The following is a 22,330-nucleotide window of genomic DNA, read 5'->3' as shown; positions in this document are numbered from 1 at the left end:
ATATATCGTAAAAAGATTAATTCCTGGAAAGATAGATATTACTTAAAAAAAATTTTCAGTCAACTTACCCGTAATGATTCCATGTAAGATTTATGACAATCTATATGTAACGTGTGGCCACAGGTTTGTACATAAACACCTCCTTCCCAGCCAATTGATACTGCTAAGAGACACGAACTCTTCAAAAACAAAACATAAATACATTTAATTTTAAAGAAGTATAAACATATTTAAATATATCCATATAAACCTCTGTATCATTTCATATTGTTATATTAATGTGTAGTTTCTATTTTTGTGATATAAATTAACACCCAACTAGACAGCCCTAAGGCAGTATTTTTAAAATTGGAACACTATGAAGTTTTAGCTCCCAAATATCTATGCTTATAATGAAAGAAAATAAATATTATGAACTAGCATTTCTTCACCCCATAAAATATAAGTTCTCAATATTATACTATAGTCTATGTAAACTATACCGTTGTTGATTATTTTACCTGTTCTGTATGGTACTTAATCTCTCTGTGATATATGACATTAACAACTTCCTTCTTAAAATGCTTACTTCCCTCTCGGTTTTCCTCCTACCTCTGTTTTTCTTAGGCCTCCTTCCAAGACTCTTCTTTCTTCACCTGCTCCTTCAATGTTTATATTCCTCAAGGTTCTATTCTCAGTGCTACTCTCTTCTCATTAAAACTACTCTCTCTAGTGATTTAATTAGTTATTTCAACTACTTCACAAGCCTGGATCTCTTGCATGAGTGTTTGATAACAAGTACTCAGTTGCCAACCAGAAATTTCCAAACCTATGGATTCTACCTCCGAAATAACTCATGATTTTGACCTCTCCTTTTTATTCCCTCTATCACATTCAAGTTTATGTTGCCTGGAGTAGGGAGAGGGATTCTTAAACAGTTTCTTAACTGGTCTCCTTTACTCCAATTTCTTCTCTCCATGATATACCTATCTAGTCACAAGAACAACCCAAAATATTTACCTCAATATTTACAAGGGTTTCATATAATATACAATAAAGAAGGGACTTAGACTATATAAACAAACTACACACCCTTTTGGAATTTGTTTTAAAAGTTAATTGTTTTCATCTCCCCTTTCTTTTCCATCGTTTGCTATTCTTTCTCTGCTAATTCCTTCCCTCTCAACCTATACATAGGTGTAGACTTTTCCTCCGAAAATCTCTTTCTTGGAATTTTTATCACTTGGCTTCTATCAAACATCATTTAGATCTGAACTTGAATTCACCCTCAAGAATCTACAGTTAATAGATGGGCAGGCCAGTGCAATATGAGGCACAAGATCTAACATGAGTGACAGAAGATGATGAAATACTTGAGAGCCATCAAATAATGTTCTTACATGCTTAAAAAACTGATAAAACTTTAACTTCTATGTTGCAAAGAAATTTATACATTATAATATAAGATGCCCAAATAATCTTTAAATGATAGCAAATGAAGTTCCAATATGAAATCAAGACTCTTCATGAGTATCTGAAATTTGAAAATACGGTATTACACGTGCAAAATGACTTTCCAGCAGATTTGAAGATGTGCAACAGCACAAATCAAATATTCACAGCAGGTGAGCAAGCTTCTACTGTTATAAATCAGAAAAACAACAGGAGGCCTGCTCATTTCTGTTTTATGTTTTGCAGCTGCTTGAAATACAGCAGATTTTGGTGTTAGATCATTTTAGAATGGTTGGTAGTCAGTTAATAAACAAGGTGCTCTCTCTGGCACTGTACTATAAAATGTAATTAACCTTTATTTTTAATAAAAGCAGTTAGCTTTTTAAACTGAACATAATGTTATTTGTCTACTGTTAGATATTTTATTTGAGTTTGCTAGAGTCTAAAAATGAAGTAAAATACTAATATGAGACTAATTTTTTAGGGAGACTTCAACTATGTGCCTACTCACCACTGTGCTGAGTGCTTAACACTGAATCTTTACAATCTCAATATTCATTAAAACCTACACACATATATATACATTTAAGAAAGGCTAATAAAAACAACTAAGATAATTATTTATCTAATTTTTAGTGAATCAGTGAGTGATGGTGGTAGTAGTGATGGTGGGTTAAATCAAGGAATAAGCACTTGCAAGGTGAAATCTGTAAGGAACACCTACCACTACACAGAAAACAGTAACAAATATGCAGGTTCGCTTTTGTACCAGATCGTTTATTGTTATGTATTTGTATGATTATCGTACACTTTAAGAATTTTTATTTTATAATAATTGTATTCATTAATTTGTTCATTTATCAACCCACTTATTCAAGTTCAGGGTCATGAGTGGCCAGAGACTATCCCAGCAGCTCAGGGTACAAGGTGGGAACTAGCCCTGGACAGGATACCATTCCATTGCAGGGTGTACTCAAACATACACACCCATACTCACTCATACGGGGACAATTTAGATATGTCAATTAACCTAACGTGAACATCTTTGAGATGTGGGAGGAAACCAGCGTACCCAGAGAAAACCCACGCAGACGGGGAGAATAAGCAAACTCCATATAGACAGTGGCCCTAGGCAAGAATCAATTTTTTTCCCATTGATGTTATTAATATCAAAGGATACAACATTATTGAGGGATCTGCTATACTCATCATTCCACTGAACTGAATATGTATACTATATAATAAACAACATTTAAAACAAAGGTTTCACATTTATTACCTGAAATTTTTATTTATTAACAGCTTTCCATTTCTTTACTATGGACATATTAATTTTTTTCTAATAGGCTTCCAGATTGAAAACAAGAATGCCATTTTGGTAGAAGAAAAACATAAAACTCAGGAGGGAAGTAACTATCAACTTTGCAGACAAAAATACTATTCAACAAAGACAATACTTACATCCTTAAAATAACGCTGTAATAATGAAAGCCTCACATCATGAACTGCTGCACATGTATCCCAAGGGTAAATCTGCTCCTCTTCAGTGATTGGCAACTTTTTTGGCTCAACATTGTCACGGCACTGCCCCAAAACTACATTAACAACAGAGATAAAAGCTCATTAAAAAAACCAAACTTAACCAACACAGACTTGATTCACTAAGAAAAACTGAGTTATTTACCACAAGCTACACTAACATTTTACTGTTAGAATATTTTTAAAGACCCCTCAAAAAAGTGGTATTCTAGTTTTCTTCTGCAGAGTAAATAAAGCTTCAACTATGCCAATATTTACTTTTAAAAATAACACTAAAATATGAGTATGGACTCATCATGATGGATGGATAGATGGTTTCCTAAGTCTGTCCACTGAAAAGCCTAGAAGTTACAACCCCCAGAATCAACAAACTTCATTTCTAAATATATTATTTCTCAGTAAAAGGAAGCAGAAATCTTGAAGAGCTGAGTCTCAGGTTAGGGAAAAGTACAAGGGGAGCCTGGAATTGTGTGTGACAAAGAGCAAGGAAGTGTTCAAACATTCAGGAGGCAGTTTCACAAAGACTTGAGGTCCTTGTGAGGACCTGGAGTTTTGACTGGGCAAATTTGAGAAAATTTGAATGTTGGAAAGATTAATGATGGTAATAGATAATACACACACTGATTCAAGCAAGGTACATCAAATAAAGGGGTTGAATGGTAAATGGGTAGACTCTCAATGCATTCTCCTATAGATTACTTACCACCTTAACCAAGTGATCAAACTTGCCATCACTAATAATGGGACAATTTAACAAAATGAGCTTCCTAATGTGATGGCATGGGAAGGAACATCACCTATTAATTCCCTTGCCAAAAATGTTTAACTTGAATCTAACAATAAGGAAATGATCACACAAATACAATTCTGAGATATTCTATGGAACAACAGACCCAGACTCTTTGAAATTTTATAAAGGAACCAGAGAAACTGTTCTAAATTAATGGAGACTAACAAGAAACTAAAACTTAACAACTAAAGCAATATATAATCTTTGACTGGATCCTAGATCAAGAAAAGAAATATCAGGAAAAAAATTTTTAAAAAGAAAAGAAATATCTGCTATAAAAATATTACTGACTCTTACCACAAAAAAATAAGGTGATAAATATGTTAATTAGCTTGACTTAATTATTCCACAATGTATATACATCAAAACATCACATTGTACCCCATAAATATATACAATCATTATTTGTCAAATAAATAAAAAACAAAAAATTATTAATTGGGGGAATTCAAATATAGTCAGAATATTAGATGTTATTAATATTAAATTTCTTGGGTATGCTAATGGTACTATAGTTATATAAAATAATATCCTCATAGGAGATATATATGGAACTATTTAGGGATAAAATGTCATGATATCTACATGGAAAGAACTGCTCTTAGGAAAGGGAATGCTTTGTGTCTTCAGTTTTGGAGGGATTTATAGCAGCAGCAAAAGAAATGAGAAACAGAAGCAGGTGGATGCTAGTAGCTAAAATATAATTACCATGATGTATAATTCCCTTAATATATTGCTACATTCAGTTTGCTAGAATTTTCTTAAGGATTTTAGCATCTATATTCATATAGATATTAGTCTATCATATTCTTTTCTTGTGATATCTCTATTTGGCTTTGGTATCCAGGTACTGCTAGCCTTATACAATGAGTTAGGGAGCATACCCTCCTCTTTGTTATTTGGATGAGTTTGAGAAGTATTAGTGTTACTTCTTTAAATGATTCATAGAATTCACCTGCGAAGCCTTCTGGTCCTATAATTTTCTTTGTTGAAAGGTTTCTTATTACTGATTCAATCTTATTATAAATATGTTGAAATTTTCTATTTCTTCTTCAGTCAATTTTTGGTAGTTTGTGTGTTTCTAGGAAATCATCCATTTAATTTAGGTCATCTAATTTTTGGCATAAAGTATTCACGGTATTCCCTTATAATCTTTTTATTTCTATAAGGTCTATAGTAATGTCCCCACTTCATTTCTGATTTTAGTTATTTGCATTATCTCTCTTTTTTCCTTGGTCAGTCTAACTAAAAGTTTTGTCATTTTTGTTGATATTTTCAAGGAATCAATTTTTGGTTTTGCTGATTCTTTTTTGTTTATCTCTGTTCCAATCCGTATTATTTCTTTCCTTCTTCAAGCTTTAGGTTTAGCTTGTTCTTTTTGTAGTTCCTTAAAGTCTAAAGTTAGGTTATTGATTTGGGAATCTTCTTTTTAATGTACAAATCAACAGTTGTAAATTTCCCTCCTTTCACAGGATCCTATAGGCTTTGGTAATGTGTTTTCATTTATCTCAAAGTAGTTTCTAATTTCAGTTGTGATTTGTTCTTTGACATTGGTTGTTTACGAGTATGTTGTTTAATTTCCACATACTTGTGTGTTTTCCAGCTTTCCTTCTGTTATTGATTTCTAGATGCATTCCATTGTGGCAGAGAAGATTTTTTGGATTATTTCAATCTTTTTTTAAAAAAAAACTTATATTAGGCCGGGCGCGGTGGCTCACGCCTGTAATCCTAGCACTTTGGGAGGCCGAGGCAGGCGGATAGCTCGAAGTCAGGAGTTCGAAACCAGCCTGAGCAAGAGCGAGACCCTGTCTCTACTATAAATAGAAAGAAAGTAATTGGCTAACTAATATATATAGAAAAAATTAGCCGGGCATGGTGGCGCATGCCTGTAGTCCCAGCTACTCGGGAGGCTGAGGCAGGAGGATGGCTTGAGTCCAGGAGTTTGAGGTTGCTGTGAGCTAGGCTGACGCCGTGGCACTCACTCTAGCCTGGGCAACAAAGCGAGACTCTGTCTCAAAAAAAAAAAAAAAAAAAAAAAAAAAAAAATCATAAAAAAAAAAAAAAACTTATATTAGACCACAGAGAAAAGGCAGAAACAAACTCCATTCCCCCCATATTTTAACCTTCAGTTGTCTAAATTTATGTATTTTTATAGTACCTTTTAACAAGTTGCTGTAGCTATTATTGTTTTTGATAGATTTGCCTTTTGGGCTTCAAACTACACTCATGTGTGGATTGCAGACCACAATTACAGTATTAGAATATTCTAGGTTTGTCTGTATACTTAATTTTATCAGGAGGTTTTATATTTTCAAATGTTTTTCTTAAAATCTTTTGCACAGTAACATTTTTTTCTTTCAGACTGAGGAGCTCCTTTAACATTTTTTATAAGATGCATCTGGTTGTGGTGCATTCTCTCAGCTTTTATTTGTGTGGGGAAGACAATGTCTCCTTCACATTTGAAGACAGTATTCTTGGATGATAGTCTTTTTTTTTTTTTTTCTTTTAGCACTTTGAAAATGTTGTTCCACTCCCTCCCCTGGCCTACATGGTTTGCCTTGAGAAGTCTGCTACCAGATGAATTGGAGCTCCATTATGTTATTTGCTTTTTTTTCTCTTGCTGCTTTTAGGATTCTTTCTTTGTCTTTGACCTTTGAGACTTTGCTTATCATATGGGTCAAAGTAGTCTTATTTGGGTCAAATCTGTTTAGTGTTCTCTAACCTTTCTGTACCTGGATATTCATATCTTTCTCAAGTTTTAGAAAGTTTTCTGGGTTTGGGGTTTTTACTTTTTTAATAAACTTTCTATGCCTTGCTATTCCTCAACTCCCCCTTAAACACAAATAATTCTTAGATTTAGTCTTTTGAGGTAATTTTTACATCCTGTAGGTCATCTTCATTGATTTTTACTTTTTTCTTTTTTCTTATCTGACTATAAATATGTTTTCAAATAGTTCGTCTGAGCTCAGTGATTCTTTCCTCTGCTTGATCCACTCTTCTGTTGAGAGCTTCTAATGAATTTTTCAGTTCAGTGAATATATTTCTCAGTTCTAAGATTTGTTTCATTTTTTTCAATCTCTTTGTTAAGTTTCTCTGATAAATTTCTGAATTGCTTTTCTGTGTGATCTTGGAGATCACTGAGTTTCCTTATAAGTACTATATTGAATTCTGGGTCAGAGGGTTCCCATATTGCTATCTCATTAGTGTCAGTGACTGGTTCCTTGCTTTGTCATTTTGGGGAAATCATGGTTCCCTATTTGCTGTTGTTTCTTGTGAATGTACATCTATGTCTTTGAATGGAAGGTTTAGTATTTATTCTAGTGTTTTCTGGCTTGTTATGGGTTTTATTGGATATATTTACTTAGAGGTTCTTCATTGATAGTCACTGCCTTCTTTTGGCTCCAGGTGGCAACTTAAGCCCAGGTTCACTTCACCTCAGCTCTAGTAAACAATGACAGCACTTCCCTTCCAGAATGGGGGAGCTTCAAAGGGGGAATCACAGCAGTATGGGAAGGCTGGATAGGGGTTTTTGCCTAGGGGACCTACGGGACAAACCTATTCCAGTGTGGTGCTGCTGAACAGCCACTCTGATTTGGCATCTCCTTTAACTAAGTTAGAGAGCAGTTTCCAGGGATGGGGATGGTAGTTCCACCTTCCCCCCTTGTCTCTGCCTGTCCTCAGAGATATTTCTCCCTTAACACACTTGCAATGCTTCCCATGGCTTAAGGCAGGGATAGGTCTGTTGCCAAGGAATCCAACATGGTGAGGAAGCTGGCTGTCTACCTCAATCCTAATTTTTCCAGTGTAGAAACACTGAGTTGAAAAAACCACACACTTGGTGCCTAACCGAATGGGTAGAGCAGCATAATGGATATGAAAGTCCAATTAACTCTCTTACTGTCTGCTCAGAATTTTTTTCACTTCTCTTTGGCCCCAGGAATGACCTCATGTTAACATCTGAATTCTAGGATATTTCTAGTAATAATGTTGCCACTATATATTTGTTTTGTTTTTCTGTTGGGGGAAGGGAAGCCAGCTTGCTTCAACACCACTCTTTTGGAACCCAAAGTCCCAATGGGTCTATCGGGTTTCTCCTCTTGTAAAACTGCTTAATTTAAAGTCTATTTTGTCCCAACTTATTGAGGCTGAAAAAAAAAAAAAGAATGAATGAATGAATGAATGAATGAATGAATGAATGAATAAATAAATAAATAAATAAATAAATAAATAAATAAATAAATAAATAAATAAATAAATAAATAAAATAAAGTCTATTTGGGGCTGGGCACAGTGGCTCAAGCCTATAATCCTAGCACTCTGGGAGGCTGAGGCGGGAGGATCGCTCAAGGTCAGGAGTTTGAAACCAGCCTGAGCAAGAGCAAGACTCTGTCTCTACTAAAAATAGAAAGAAATTAATTGGCCAACTAAAAATATATAGAAAAAATTAGCTGGGCATGGTGGCACATTCCTGTAGTCCCAGCTACTCAGGAGGCTAAGACAGGAGGATCGCTTGAGCCTAGGAGTTTGAGGTTGCTGTGAGCTAGGCTGATGCCACAGCACTCTAGCCAGGGCAAAATAGTGAGACTCTGTCTCAAAAAAAATAAAAATAAATAATAAAATCTATTTTGTCTCATATTGATATAGTCATCCCAGCTCTTTTTTGGTTACTGTTTATATGGAATATCTTCCCATCTCTTTCAACTTATTTGTTGAGTGAGTCTCTTGTAGACAGTGAGTCTCTTGTAGACAGTATATAGTTGGATCACTTCTTTTTTTTGAGACAGAGTCTCACTTTGTTGCCCAGGCTAGAGTGAGTGCTGTGGTGTCAGCCTAGCTCACAGCAACCTCAAACTCCTGGGCTCAAGCAATCCTTCTGCCTCAGCCTCCCGAGTAGCTAGGACTATAGGTATGCACCACCATGCCTGGCTAATTTTTTCTATATATTTTTAGTTGGCCAATTAATTTCTTTCTATTTTTAGTAGAGATGGAGTCTTGCTCTTGCTCAGGCTGGTTTCAAACTCCTGACCTTGAGCGATCCTCCCGCCTCGGCCTCCCAGAATGCTAGGATTATAGGCTTGAGCCACCGTGCCTGGCCAGATCACTTCTTTTTATCCATTCTGTCAATCTCTGCCATTTACCTGGGCACTTTAATGCATTTATATGTCCAGTAATTCCTGGGGGGAGGGGGGGTTGTTGGTGTTTTTTTTGAGACAGAGTCTCACTCTGCTGCCGGGCGAATGCTGTGGTGTCAGCCTAGCTCACAGCAACCTCAAACTCCTGAGCTTAAGCGATTCTCCTGGGTCAGCCTCCTGAGTAGCTGGGACTATAGGCATGCACCATCATACCTGGATAATTTTTTCTATTTTTAGTAGAGACGGCATCTTCCTCTTACTCAGGCTGGTCTCAAACTCCAGAGCTCAAGCTATCCTCCCACTTTGGCCTCCTGGAATGCTAGGATTACAGGAGTGAGCCATTGTACCCGGTCTCCCAGTAATTACTGTTAAGGAAGAACTTAATTCTACCATTTTGCTATTTGTTTTCTATCTGTTCCTTCTTCATTCATTGCTGCTTTCTTTTGTAATTAATGGAATTTTATACCATTTGGATTCCCTTCTCGTTTCTTTTATTCACATGTGTGTGTGTTTGTGTGTGAGTTTTTTTCATAGTGGTTACTCTGGGGATAACAATTAACATCTTCACTTTATAACAATCAAGTTTGAATTAATATCTACTTAGTTTCAATAATATACAAAAACTTTTTTCCTTTACAATTCCATTACCCTCACCCTGTGCTTTGTTTTTATCTCAGTATCTGCACTTTTCTACAGACAATAACATTAATATTTGGTTTAAAAATTTACACCTGTAGTTCTTTCCAGATTTACTTTCTTCTTATTACATATTATTTTTAAAGCACTATGAAGACTTTAAGTGGACTGTTTGAAGCTTTGCAAAGATTGTGGGGATCAGTGAAATGGAGAGAGAATATAATATTGTATTATTCTCCTATGGAGAACTGAATCTCCCCAAATAACTATTGTTTACAGCAGGCATTCTGAGCAATGGCAAAATAGAATATACAACAATATCTTTATATGTAGATAAAAATTTCTGTAAAGGCCCTTAATTTAAGCAGTTTTTGAAGGGATCCTAATCAAAAGTCTATAATTCAGTACAAGTTAAATATTAGAATAAGGGGAGAAAGTATTTGATTTTTCTTTAATGCATGGTTTTAAGAACAAGCCAGTAACGAAACAGTGACTACTAACAAGATCTAGAGCAATAAGCAGACCTTTCATCCAGATTTTGGTCTCTAAATACCATATCTCACTAAATGAAAATAAATACTTCTTAGAGAAATGGCTGATTTCAGGGCAGGAAATGTATAAGATGAATGTAGTACAACTTGCCATACCAGTAAATAAATGTAGGAAGTTTCAAGGCTACTATACTAGTTTTGTTTCATAAAACTTCAGGAGACAACTTGAAGAAGCAACTCTCACTGAACAAAGATGGAAAAATGTGAGCATCAACAAGAAATTAACTGCAACAGATTAAATAATGATACATAAAACTACTAATATTCTTTAGAAAATGATTTTTTAAAACCCACTACCCTCAATATTTTGAGTATTCATAAATAAAGGGAAAGAATACACTATTTATCCTGCCTTTCCTATACAATTTGTGCCTTAGAGTAACCAAAAATAGTTAATGAGGTGAAATTTCTTTTATAGAAGTATTTTAGCTAATAAAGAAAACAGATTTGAAAGAGATTTGTAATTCCTAATAAACTGATAGATCTAGGAAATAATCATCATTTGCTAATAACATCACAAACAGAAAATAGAGGGGACAGAGGAAGACATTAAATTGCACAGGGATGCATTCATAAAAATACAAACTGTTCTTCAATGATCCAATTTCTTAAAAAAAGTATAATGCATGGGAAGAAGGGGGAGGGAGAGATGACAGAGGAACCTATCAATTCAAGAACCACAAGAGGACCCTATAACTATAAATAAATTAATTAAATAAGAGACAATAGTGCTCGCTTCGGCAGCACATATACTAAAATTGGAACGATACAGAGAAGATTAGCATGGCCCCTGCGCAAGAATGACACGCAAATTCGTGAAGCGTTCCATATATTTAAAAAAAAAAAAAAAAAAGAGACAATAGTAGGATTTTAAACACTGACTCAATATTTGATGATATTCAGAAATTAATTTATTTAGGAGTGACTATGGTTATGTTTAAGAAACTATACCTTTCTTTTTTAACAGAAACACTGAAATATTTATAGATGAAATGATGTCTGAAATCTGCTTCAACATAATTCTAGGAGGTGGAAACAAATGAAACAAGATTAGCCACAAATTAATCACTGTTGAAGATGGAAGGGGACATGGTGGTTCATTTTACTATAATAGTCTCTTTAATATATTGTTAAAATTTTCTATATTCAAATCTCAAAATAAGAAGGCAGAAGTAAAGAGAGATAAAGGGGGAAAGTGTCAATGGGTAGACACAGCTCAGAAGGAAAGGAAGGAAACAGCCAGAGATTTCACCTGCTATAGTTCTCAGTTAAAATCACTCTTAAGATTTAATATTCTTTTTATTAAAAAAAATTGCAGGCTGGGCGCGGTGGCTCACGCCTGTAATCCTAGCTCTCTGGGAGGCCGAGGCGGGCGGATTGCTCGAGGTCGGGAGTTCGAAACCAGCCTGAGCAAGAGCGAGACCCCGTCTCTACTATAAATAGAAAGAAACTAATTGGCCAACTAATATATATAGAAAAAATTAGCTGGGCATGGTGGCTCATGCCTGTAGTCCCAGCTACTTGGGAGGCTGAGGCAGCAGGATTGCTTGAGCCCAGGAGTTTGAGGTTGCTGTGAGCTAGGCTGACGTCACGGCACTCACTCTAGCCTAGGCAACAAAGCGAGACTGTCTCAAAAAAAAAAAAAAAAAAAAATTGCAGGCCGGGTGCGGTGGCTGACGCCTGTAATCCTAGCTCTTGGGAGGCCGAGGCGGGCGGATTGCTCAAGGTCAGGAGTTCAAAACCAGCCTGAGCAAGAGCGAGACCCCGTCTCTACTATAAATAGAAAGAAATTAATTGGCCAACTGATATATATATATATAAAAAATTAGCCGGGCATGGTGGCGCATGCCTGTAGTCCCAGCTACTCGGGAGGCTGAGGCAGAAGGATTGCTCGAGCCCAGGAGTTTGAGGTTGCTGTGAGCTAGGCTGACGCCACAGCACTCACTCTAGCCTGGACAACAAACCGAGACTCTGTCTCAAAAAAAAAAAAAAAAAACTGCAGATATCTTCTCCTACCCCTTCTGTATTTAATATTTTTTAATATTAGTTTCTTATTCTTTTTTTCTCTCTCCCTAAAGGATAAGACACCTATAGTATAGTGCAATTATCTAGTATTAATTGGTTTAGCCAGTGTACAAAATTATTAAAAAGGAATTAAATGAAGTAACAAATCACAGAAACTTTTACATATAAAATAATGAACAAACAAAATCTTAAAACAACAAGAACATAAGTTACATTAGAGTAGGGATTTTGTTTTATGTGATTTCTTACCATAACAGTGCCTGGTATTTAGGTGCTCAAAAAATATTTGTGATATAAATTAATGAATAAAATAAAACAATAAGTTGAATATTATATAGTATTTGGTGAAGAAGTCAAAAGCCAAGTGGCAATAATCTAATACATTTCTCTAAGAATAGAAGGGAAAAAAAGTAGCTATAAAGTAGTCAATACTCCCACATATTTCCTTTTTAGTAGGCATTTCTGGTTTTGATAGCTCTACTCCAATGTCCCACTCAATAAGGGTTTCCATGCTCCATTTCATTTTTAGGCAAGAAAGAAGAGTAACAAAAGAAATTAATTTACTAGGTGTCATATTAGATTCTTTTTGGTTATATTACTCAACACAACAATCCTCTTAAGTCAATATCATCTCTATATTTAAAAGAAAGCAACAAACTTGGCCATACTAAGTCAAGCAATACTATATTTGATCTCAGGGGAGTTGGATATGTTGGATATTTTCCACTTTACCATTCTAACTTATACATTTAATACCCTTAAAAACAATCCTCTGGAGAAATATGTAAGAATTTACTTTCTCTTTGCTTCACACACTCCTGTTAAAAATAGATTAAATTTATTGGGACTAGATTGTGTAAGAGTTATCACTACTTCAAAATACAGTATGGGAGAGGATGGACAGCATTCAGACAAATCCTTCAAAATTTTAAAATATTTTCTAAACTATAAATTGGCAAACATATCAATCTGCAGGCTGTTTCAAGAATTATTGCTTCCAATAGTTCTAGACATAAGGGTATACAAGATGAAGACATAAAAAAAAATACATAAAGAAATAAGGGCTTCTTCCAACACTCATCTCCAGAAAAGTGAGATAAAACCAGATAAATAATCTTTGGTATTTGGATCTAAATCAATCCTTGCTATAAAGATTTACAGTTATAACTAGACAAAGATATAACTTTCACTTAATACAAATGTTTATTAATCTGTTACATATAATTTGGCTCAAAAATGTTCCCATGGAAAAATTACTTTATCTTACCTGAGGATGCTTGTAACAGTACAACCAATCCTGTAGGTCGGTCTTCAGAAGAGGGGCCACTCTGTCCACAAATAACACAGTCATATACTGCCTCAGAAACTTGTGGTTCTGCTGTGGTGATTTCCATAGGAATATCGTTCTCAGGAGAATCTGAGGGGAAAAAGTTACATCTCTTAATTCCCAGCGAGAAAAATCTCTCTTCAATAAAAATATAGAAAAAAAGCAAGAAGTTCAAATAATTTTCGGCTTCAATATTAATAAAGTATACAGTAATGAGGCCGGGCGCTGTGGCTCACGCCTGTAATCCTAGCTCTTGGGAGGCCGAGGCGGGCGGATTGCTCAAGGTCAGGAGTTCGAAACCAGCCTGAGCAAGAGCGAGACCCCGTCTCTACTATAAATAGAAAGAAATTAATTGGCCAACTGATATATATATAAAAAATTAGCCGGGCATGGTGGCGCATGCCTGTAGTCCCAGCTACCCGGGAGGCTGAGGCAGAAGGATCACTCGAGCCCAGGAGTTTGAGGTTGCTGTGAGCTAGGCTGATGCCACGGCACTCACTCTAGCCTGGGCAACAAAGCGAGACTCTGTCTCAAAAAAAAAAAAAAAAAAAAGTATACAGTAATGAAACTATGGAAAAATTACCTTATTCAGTAAAATGTTTACTCAAAGTTAGATAAAACATGCAACAACTTTGTATAATGAAAGATATTAAATAATACATGGGTAAATACACTTATAATACTGTGTCATTCACATATAAAATTGATACCAAAAGTACAGAAGCAAAGACATTTGTATCAAAAAAGAAAATTTTTCAAATACTTTAAGAAAAGAAGGGGAGGTTATTTTAATTTTCTTTGAGGCAGCTGAGAGGAGAAAAATACAATAGCATGATAGATTTGGGGAGAAAATGGTAGTATTTACTAGAAGATAAAAGAGGAAAACTGTATCTTCCTTATGTTCAATTCTAGTGATTATATTTCAGAAATAATAGTTAACAATGTTTATTTATACAAGGAGATCATGTACAAATGATCATCTTACATATTAATAAAACAGAACTATTATAGAAAATAACAGTAATCCTCTGGTGATATAATGTCATGAACAGCAAGAAATAAAATACTGAGTCAATAATGATTGGCAAATAAAGACCCTTAAATTCATGAAGATCAGTGATGCTGCTCATGGTGGCAGAGAAATGAGTAAATGGGACTGAGAAGACCAGGGAAGCAGAAGTGCTTTATGAGATCTCTAAAAGCACAGCTAAGTAAATAGTAAATATGTAAAAATATATGTCAGATATAGAAAAAGAAAGATGTCAAGATATTTTTTAAAAATGAATTCATGAAGATAAACATATGTCTGATATTTATTAAGAGTGAGAGGAAAATGGACAGGAACCTAAAACAGAACTTTGAATGTCTAGTATTAATGAAAATAAAAATAAGCCAACAAAGAAATTAGCAAACAAAAAACCATCTATACATGAATAGAATCAGAACCAGAAAGGACAATGTCTATGAAAATAAGAATAGTAGGTCAAAATGAAACTAAGAAAGCACCAGAGGCCATCAAGGGTTGACATGAGAAAGATTACTTTAAATTTTAGGGAAGAAACTCGGTACAGAAAAGAAAGGATGTGTGTGTCTGCTCTAAAGTTCAAAGGAGAACAGAGAAATATCCGACTTGTATAATGAAATAACTCAGTCTCATGTTAAGTGCCAAAGAAATAGAATTTCATTAACCCTATCTTCACACACAAAGATAGTTTTGTTTTTTCAATAAGTCTTGGTATGATCCATTTGAAAACCTCAAGGAAACCCAGATATCAAAATGCATTTATCAAAAAGGCTGCTAAGTCACCTTTTCTAGAATTTTTAAAAGAAAGGCTTAACAATTTTTGATGGTGATATAGTGCTAAAGGCACAAAAATAAAATAGATAACCTCTTTTTCATGCAAAGTAATTTTATCGGAATTCTGACTTTACTAATTACAGACACTAATATCCTTTTTTTTCCTTCAAGAAACTAAAAAGATCATGGTTTATTTCTTTAAAAAAGAGGAAAGCCACTGCTTCTTTATATCCTATAATGAATCAAAATATATTACTGGTAATATATGATTGATTCTATCACTCCCATACCCAATTCTGATATTTTAGTAAAGATTTAAAAAGGATCTAGGACCAAACTAAAGGCTTATATTTATATGTGATTGTTGTTTCTCATCTACAGGTAAGATTCAGAAAAATATAATTAAAAGCACCTGTTCTGAAAGAAGTCCAGCTCATATCACTACATATTGTAAATGGTTACATAAAGAACAAAAATAGAAAAAACTAATTTATTGAATTGGGAGTAATGATACTGGTTACTCTTGGAAGAAGCAGTGACAGAAGGAGAAAATGAGGGAGGCTTATGGGATGTTGGTAATGTTCTGTTTCTCAGTCTGGATGCTGGTTGTACAGTTATAATCTGTAAAAACTCAAAGAGCAATAGACTTCTGATAGAGGCACTATGTATATGCTTCAATTAAAGGATTTAAAAAAAAATCTCTATTCCAAATGAATAATATAATTGGAGATTTTTCTGTATTAAATATTATAATAAAGATACTTATTACATCTACACACTGACATCTGCATGTATTTCAAATACCAAAAAACTCCTAAAGGATGTGTCTTGCAAATTATTACAAACAATAGATTAAAATGATTTTCAATCTAGGTAAACTAAATGAATGAAAGAAGCAAGACTAAGAAAGTAATAGTTAAAGACTATTACTTTAGTTAAACTTAAAGACTATTACTTTAGTTAAACACTAAAGCAAAGTGTTACTAGTAAGGAAAACATTCTTGTTACCAAATGACCCTAGAATTCTTAAGTTCTCCTTTGACTTATAAGTTCCTGTATAAAACTCACAATTGTCCTTTTAAAACAAAAATACCTGCTTAAAATTACCATAATTGATATTATTATAATAAAAGCAAAAAGATGAATAAAGTATAGTTGATTCATTTGTTTGGTTTTACATGAACAGAAAATAATATCTGAATTAAGCAAGCGATTCTTCTGAATGCTATTTTACTTTATCAAATGACTGTAAAATGGCCCCAATTCTCCATTTTTTCCTGTCTGCATACTGCAACATTTATTATCTCTAATAGTTTCTGAGGGTCAGGCATCTGGGAGCTTTTTAGTGATATGGTTCTGGTTCAGGATTTCTCCTGAAACTGCTATCAAACCATCAGCTGCAACATCTGAAGGCTTACCTGGCACAAAAGTTTCACATCCAAGCTAACTCACTTGACTATTGACAAGAAGCCTCAGTTCCTTACTCATATGGGCCTCTCTACAGGGGCTGCTCATGACATGACAGCCAGCTTTCCCCAACTTAAATAATCCAAGAGAGAGAGGAAGCAACAAAGACAGAAGCCATATGTCTTTCATAACCTATTATTATAAATGCATACCATCACTTATGCCATATTCTATTGGTCATGCAGACCAATTCTGATGCAGGGAATTCTGTTCAGTGTGGGAAAAGACTACACAGGATAAATACCCGGAGGCAGGGATCATTGAGGACCATCTTGGAGGATGACTATACCAATTATCAAGGAAATCATGGAAAAAATGTTCTCATAGGTTCAGAGATATAAATCTTCAGACTGAATATGCTCATTAAATACTAAGAAGAATAGAAAAGATTCTCATAGACACAAATGATAAAATTTCAGATCTCTACAGATTAGATGATCATAGCAGTGTCACAGGAAAGGGGAAAAATGCTCACCTACTAAGAATCAGATTACCGTCAGACTTCTCAACAAATGAATGGCAAAAGACAACACAGCAATGCCTTCAATTGTGACAGAAAATGTTTATCGGCCTGGAATTCTATATCCATTTAAATGAACAATCAAGCATGAGAGTAGATAGACTAAATGTCCCTTCCAGATTTATAAAGAATCATGCAGTTTAGCCTTCAAACAAGCATTATTAAGAATATACTCGAGATTGCATTACAGTAAAACACGACAAAAAAAGAGATAACATAAGATGCAGGAAACCCTACATCAATATACATACATCAACCCTATATACAAGGGGAAAATCCTAAGGTAATAGCTGTGCAGCATGCGTAGAGAGCAAATGAACCAAACTGGAAAAGAATTCCATACAACAGACAGCATGATGGAGTGGGTAGAATAATAGAGATGACATATAAAAGGCCCATTAGTTCTCATCACAATAAAATTTTTAAAATAAAATAAAAAAGACTGAAACTTCAGGGAAAACAAGAGGCAATATAACAGTCATGACCCAAAAAGAAACAAATAAAGGGTACGATGGCTTTTAGCAATCAAGGGACTATATAAAAAACAAGACCATGTACTAAAGACAACTAGTCTCCTTAAGGGGTCCAGGAGTCCAGCTATAGGACTGAATAAAAGTAAATGGATCCTCGCACATTACTTAGCCCTGTGCTCAACAACATTCAAAAAGTCACACAACACAAATACTCGTCATTATTTTTAAGAATCAACCTTTGGATAAAAGACATTATTACAACTGAAAAATAAAATGCCAGCACCTTGACTATTTTTTATTTATTTAGTTAGTTAGTTAGTTAGTTAGTTAGATGGGGGTCTCGCTCTTGCTCAGGCTGGTCTTGAACTCCTGAGCTCAAACAATCCTCTTGCCTCGGTCTCCCAGAGTGCTAGGATTACAGGCGTGAGCCACCAACCCGGCCAACACCTTGACAATTAAAAAGTAAACAAGTAGTTAATAAAAGGCAGGGGGCAGAGAAGAGGAAAGGAAAAATGAAAGGAAGGGTTGGGGTGATTATTAGTTCATTTTATAAGAAGCATCAAGATATTGACTACTATAGATAGATATATTATATTAAATATATAATAAACAAAAATATAATTTTCCATTTTTGGAAAGAAGAAGAGATGTAGAAATGAAAAGTAGTGTCGATAAACTAAACTCTCATCTTTCATATGAGAAAGTAAACTGATGCTAAGTAAATTCCATAAAGAGAATTTAAATATAGGTTGAATATCCCTTATCTGAAATGCTTAGGACCAGGAGTGTCTTGAATTTCAGATTTTTCTGATTTTGGAATATTTACATATACATAATGAGATACCCTGGGGATTGAACCCAAGTCCAAACACAAAATTCATTTATGTTTCATACACACCTGATAGAAATAGGGTCTCGCTCTGTCATCCAGGCAGGAGTATAATGGTGCACTCATAGCTCACTACAGCCTAATATTTCTGGGCTTAAGCAATCCTCTCACCTTAGCCTCCGTTAGCTGAGACTACAGGCACTTACCACCACCACTACCAGCTAATTTTTTGTAGACTGGGGTCTTACTATGTGGCCCAGGCTGGCCTGGAACCCTGACCTCAAGCAATCATCCTATCTCAGCCTCCAAAAGTGCTGGGATTATAGGCGTGAGCCACCATGCCTGACCTCGACTGCATTTTGACAGCTGCCTATCACATGAGGTTAGGCGTGAAATTTTCCACTTGAGGCATGATATCAGTACTCAAAAAGTTTCAGGTTTTGAAGCATTTAAGATTTCAGATTTTCAGATTAAAGATAATCAATCTATATTCTTTCCATCAAAGTTATATCCTGAACACAAACTACACTGTTGATGGTTCAAAACACATTAGGGTAAATTTGGACTGATCACCTCTCTGCACTTTTTCTGGACACTGAATGATTATATGTTTTTATGTACACAAAATGCATGAGAGTGTACATGCACATTTGAATGCACATAATGCACATATTTGTATGTACTTTAAATGTATGACTTTGTTTTCTTTCAGCAATTTTGTCTAAAAAAAATAAAAGGAAAAAAATTGCTGGCATGAAAGAAATAGGGAAGGAAATATGCTGGTTAACAGAAGACTGAGATTGAGATTTAATTTATTTCTCTGATGTGTATAAAAGGTTACTCATGGCAATCTACCATGATACAGGAATATCCCCTTTCACTGCATAAATTCTAATGCTAATCCTAACAGAAGTGAGAAATATATCTGATTTTAAGAAATATTGAAGGGGGTGGCAGAAAGAGAAAGTGGTACTAAAATCATTTGAAAACTATTTTAAGGATCTTGGATCATTTCACAGGAAAAGATCAGAATAAGTAAAGGCATATTGATGAACCTCACAAATATAAGAAATAATTTAATAGAAGAGAATAGGGGAAACATACTGTATTGATACCATCAGGAAGAACTTCCTAACAATTGCAGCTACTCAACAACAGAATGGACTGTCTATAATGAAGGTCTTATTTTCCATCACTCTATTGTTTAAATAAAGACTAAAGACTAGAAATCATCTGTCTGTAATGTTTAAAACTGGTGGATTATTGGACAAGATCATTCCTAATTCTAAACTAATAAATTTTGACTTACCAACATCCATTGCAGTTTCCATGAAGCTTTTCTGCCGTGAAGCAAACTCTGCAAGCAATTTCTGCTGTCTTTCTCTAGCCTTTTGTCGCCTAGATTAAACAGAAATAAAGTTATTAGTACCAGATGTGCTAAGACTTATCTATTAACACTATCTTGAGGAGTATATAATGTATGAAAAGCCCTTGGCATACAATTGAGAACAATCTGTCTTCTGTATTATACATTAAATTTCATGTGAGACTTGATTGTCCTTTAAAGAATTTTACTGCTTTAAAAAGGTTTCAAATTCAGGCCTGGTGTGGTAGTTCACACCTGTAATACTAGCACTCTGGGAGGCCAATGTGGGAGGATCAATTGAGCTCAGGAGTTTGAAACCAGCTTGAGCAAGAGCACAACCTCATCTTTATAAAAAATACAAAAATTAGCCAGGCATGGTGTCACATGCCTGTAGTCCCAGATACTCAGGAGACTGAAGCAGGAGGATCGCTTAAACCCAGGAGTTTGAGGTTGCAGTGAGCTATGATGATGCCGTCCCCCACCCAAAGCCAGGGTAACAGAGCAAGACTCTTGTCTCCAAAAAAAGAAAATATACAGCTTTCAAATTCACAGATTCAACAGATAAAAATAAAAGCTAAGATTTACTTTAAATGTGAAATGATAATTGAGGTAGATAGAAAATCTGGATTTCCAACAACACAATTTCCTAAGTATATATTTCACATGGTAGTAAGAGCAAGAGTCTTTTTTTAGCAAGAGAATAACAATTTAATCTCCATTTAATAGTAAATTGGTTGCTAGAAAAAACTATGATGTTTAGATATAAATAAAATCTAAAAAATAAGAACAGTTAGATTTACTGTTACCCTAAAAATAGGTCTCTCCTATTAGAGAATGAGCAGAAGGCAATAAGTTTCCCAGTTTCTACTGGGAGATAGTCCAAGTTTGGTTTATTTTGTATCAAGTGAAAAAATCTGAAGATACTCAAAACAAAAAATAAAACTATATCTTCCCAATCTAAGCATAAATATTCCTTTGGATTAATTCACTACTGTCTATTTATTATTTATCCCTATCTACTTCCAAAGAATATTTTAATCTGAGACTGGTTGCAAAAAAAGAAAAAATCCACCAATACAAGAGCACCATATAAAAGAATAAGAAAATAAAGAGGATAAGCTTCCCCAGATTATGCAATGCTAACAATACTAGTGAGCATAAAATTTTACTCCCACTAAGGGAAGGTTAAAATAACAATTTAAACAAGAGAGGAGAGAGAGGAAGAAGAAAAAGGAAGGTAAGTTATATATTAGCTCATTGAGAGAGACAAATTTTTTACTTGAACAAAACTCATAGAGGAAGTGATCACAGCCATGAACAAAGGAGATGAAAACATAATGGAAAGAAAAGCAGTTGCTTTTAATGACTATTATTATATCTATACATTATAAAAGTCATAACACTATGTTAAACTAAGAATCTACACAATCATTTCTATAAGAATCCTAAAAGTATTTATCTATTAGTCTGAAATGACTCAAGAATGGAGCACACGGAATTTAGAAGAATAGAATGCTAACAGTAATTTTTAAACTATTCATATACCTGCTCCCATCAAATTAGTGGGGATAATCAGGAACAACTTTAAAGTCAAGTTTTGTGGTCCACCTTACCATGAGAAATTATATATTTTAGCCAATAATGTTCAAAAGATTTCCAATGTTCGTTTTTCAACACTTTAAGATAATTTATTATCAACATAAGAAAACTTGCTTTATTTTATAACAAAAATTCTTTTATATTGTTTTTGAGCCAAAACATTATTATCCAGGTTGATGACTCACTTTATTCATCAAATATAACTCTCAGTGACATTGGCCATTTCAAAAAATTAAATCTACTCTTCTTCTCTCTTCCCTTCTGAACACGAAGAATGGCAATACCTAGCACAAGGTGTCAGGATCCAACAGCCTGGCACATGAGGGCATTTGTAAGATTATAAGGAATTTATTACATATAAGAGAATTGATCAAAAATTATATATATGGGGGGATTATGGGTGCTAGGTTTCTCACTGTGGGAGTAGAGAGTTACAAACATGGAAAGACAGAAAACAAGAATGGCTCTTATGGTGTCAGATTGGAATTGGAAGTATCAGGATGAACTCTCATAGTTTTCAGTACATATAGACATAAAAGTAAACATAAATTTCTCCCTCCCTCCCTTTTCCACATCCTCCAACACAAACACAGACATGCAAAAATACATGCACACACAATTTTCCCTAGGTCTGTCCACTAAGAAGGCCTGAAAATGGCTATGTTTCAGTAGACTAAGCACATGGATTATGCTTTCTAAATACAATTCTCTACTAAAAGCAACCAAGACTCCTTGGAGAAATGGCTGACTCCAAGTACAAGATGACCCTGGAACATCTTATGGCCCGAGAAAATAAAAATATTTTCAAAAAATGATGAGGATAGATGAAAAGGACACAGAAACCAGC

At 34.6% G+C, this 22,330-nt stretch overlaps 1 protein-coding gene and 1 non-coding gene across 5 annotated transcripts in view; one reads left to right on the top strand and one right to left on the bottom strand.

The window, feature by feature from the left end:
• The window catches only part of UBR3 (ubiquitin protein ligase E3 component n-recognin 3), a 192,554-nt gene that overhangs the window by 65,505 nt on the left and 104,719 nt on the right, over positions 1–22,330 (bottom strand). For all 4 annotated transcript variants that reach the window (XM_020288393.2, XM_020288395.2, XM_020288397.2 and 1 more), the window contains 4 exons: positions 19,828–19,916; positions 13,372–13,521; positions 2,893–3,026; positions 69–179 (listed from right to left, as the gene is read on the bottom strand). In XM_020288393.2, the coding sequence (XP_020143982.1) occupies positions 69–179; positions 2,893–3,026; positions 13,372–13,521; positions 19,828–19,916 (484 nt within the window). The remainder of the gene's footprint in view (positions 1–68; positions 180–2,892; positions 3,027–13,371; positions 13,522–19,827; positions 19,917–22,330) is intronic.
• Positions 10,808–10,914, top strand: LOC142872814 (U6 spliceosomal RNA). The gene has a single exon (XR_012920900.1). It is a non-coding gene; the product is annotated as a U6 spliceosomal RNA (small nuclear RNA).

Source organism: Microcebus murinus, chromosome 8, assembly GCF_040939455.1.
Source record: "Microcebus murinus isolate Inina chromosome 8, M.murinus_Inina_mat1.0, whole genome shotgun sequence".
In the NCBI taxonomy this organism is placed as follows: domain Eukaryota; kingdom Metazoa; phylum Chordata; class Mammalia; order Primates; family Cheirogaleidae; genus Microcebus; species Microcebus murinus.
This window is presented reverse-complemented; position numbering and strand designations above follow the sequence as displayed.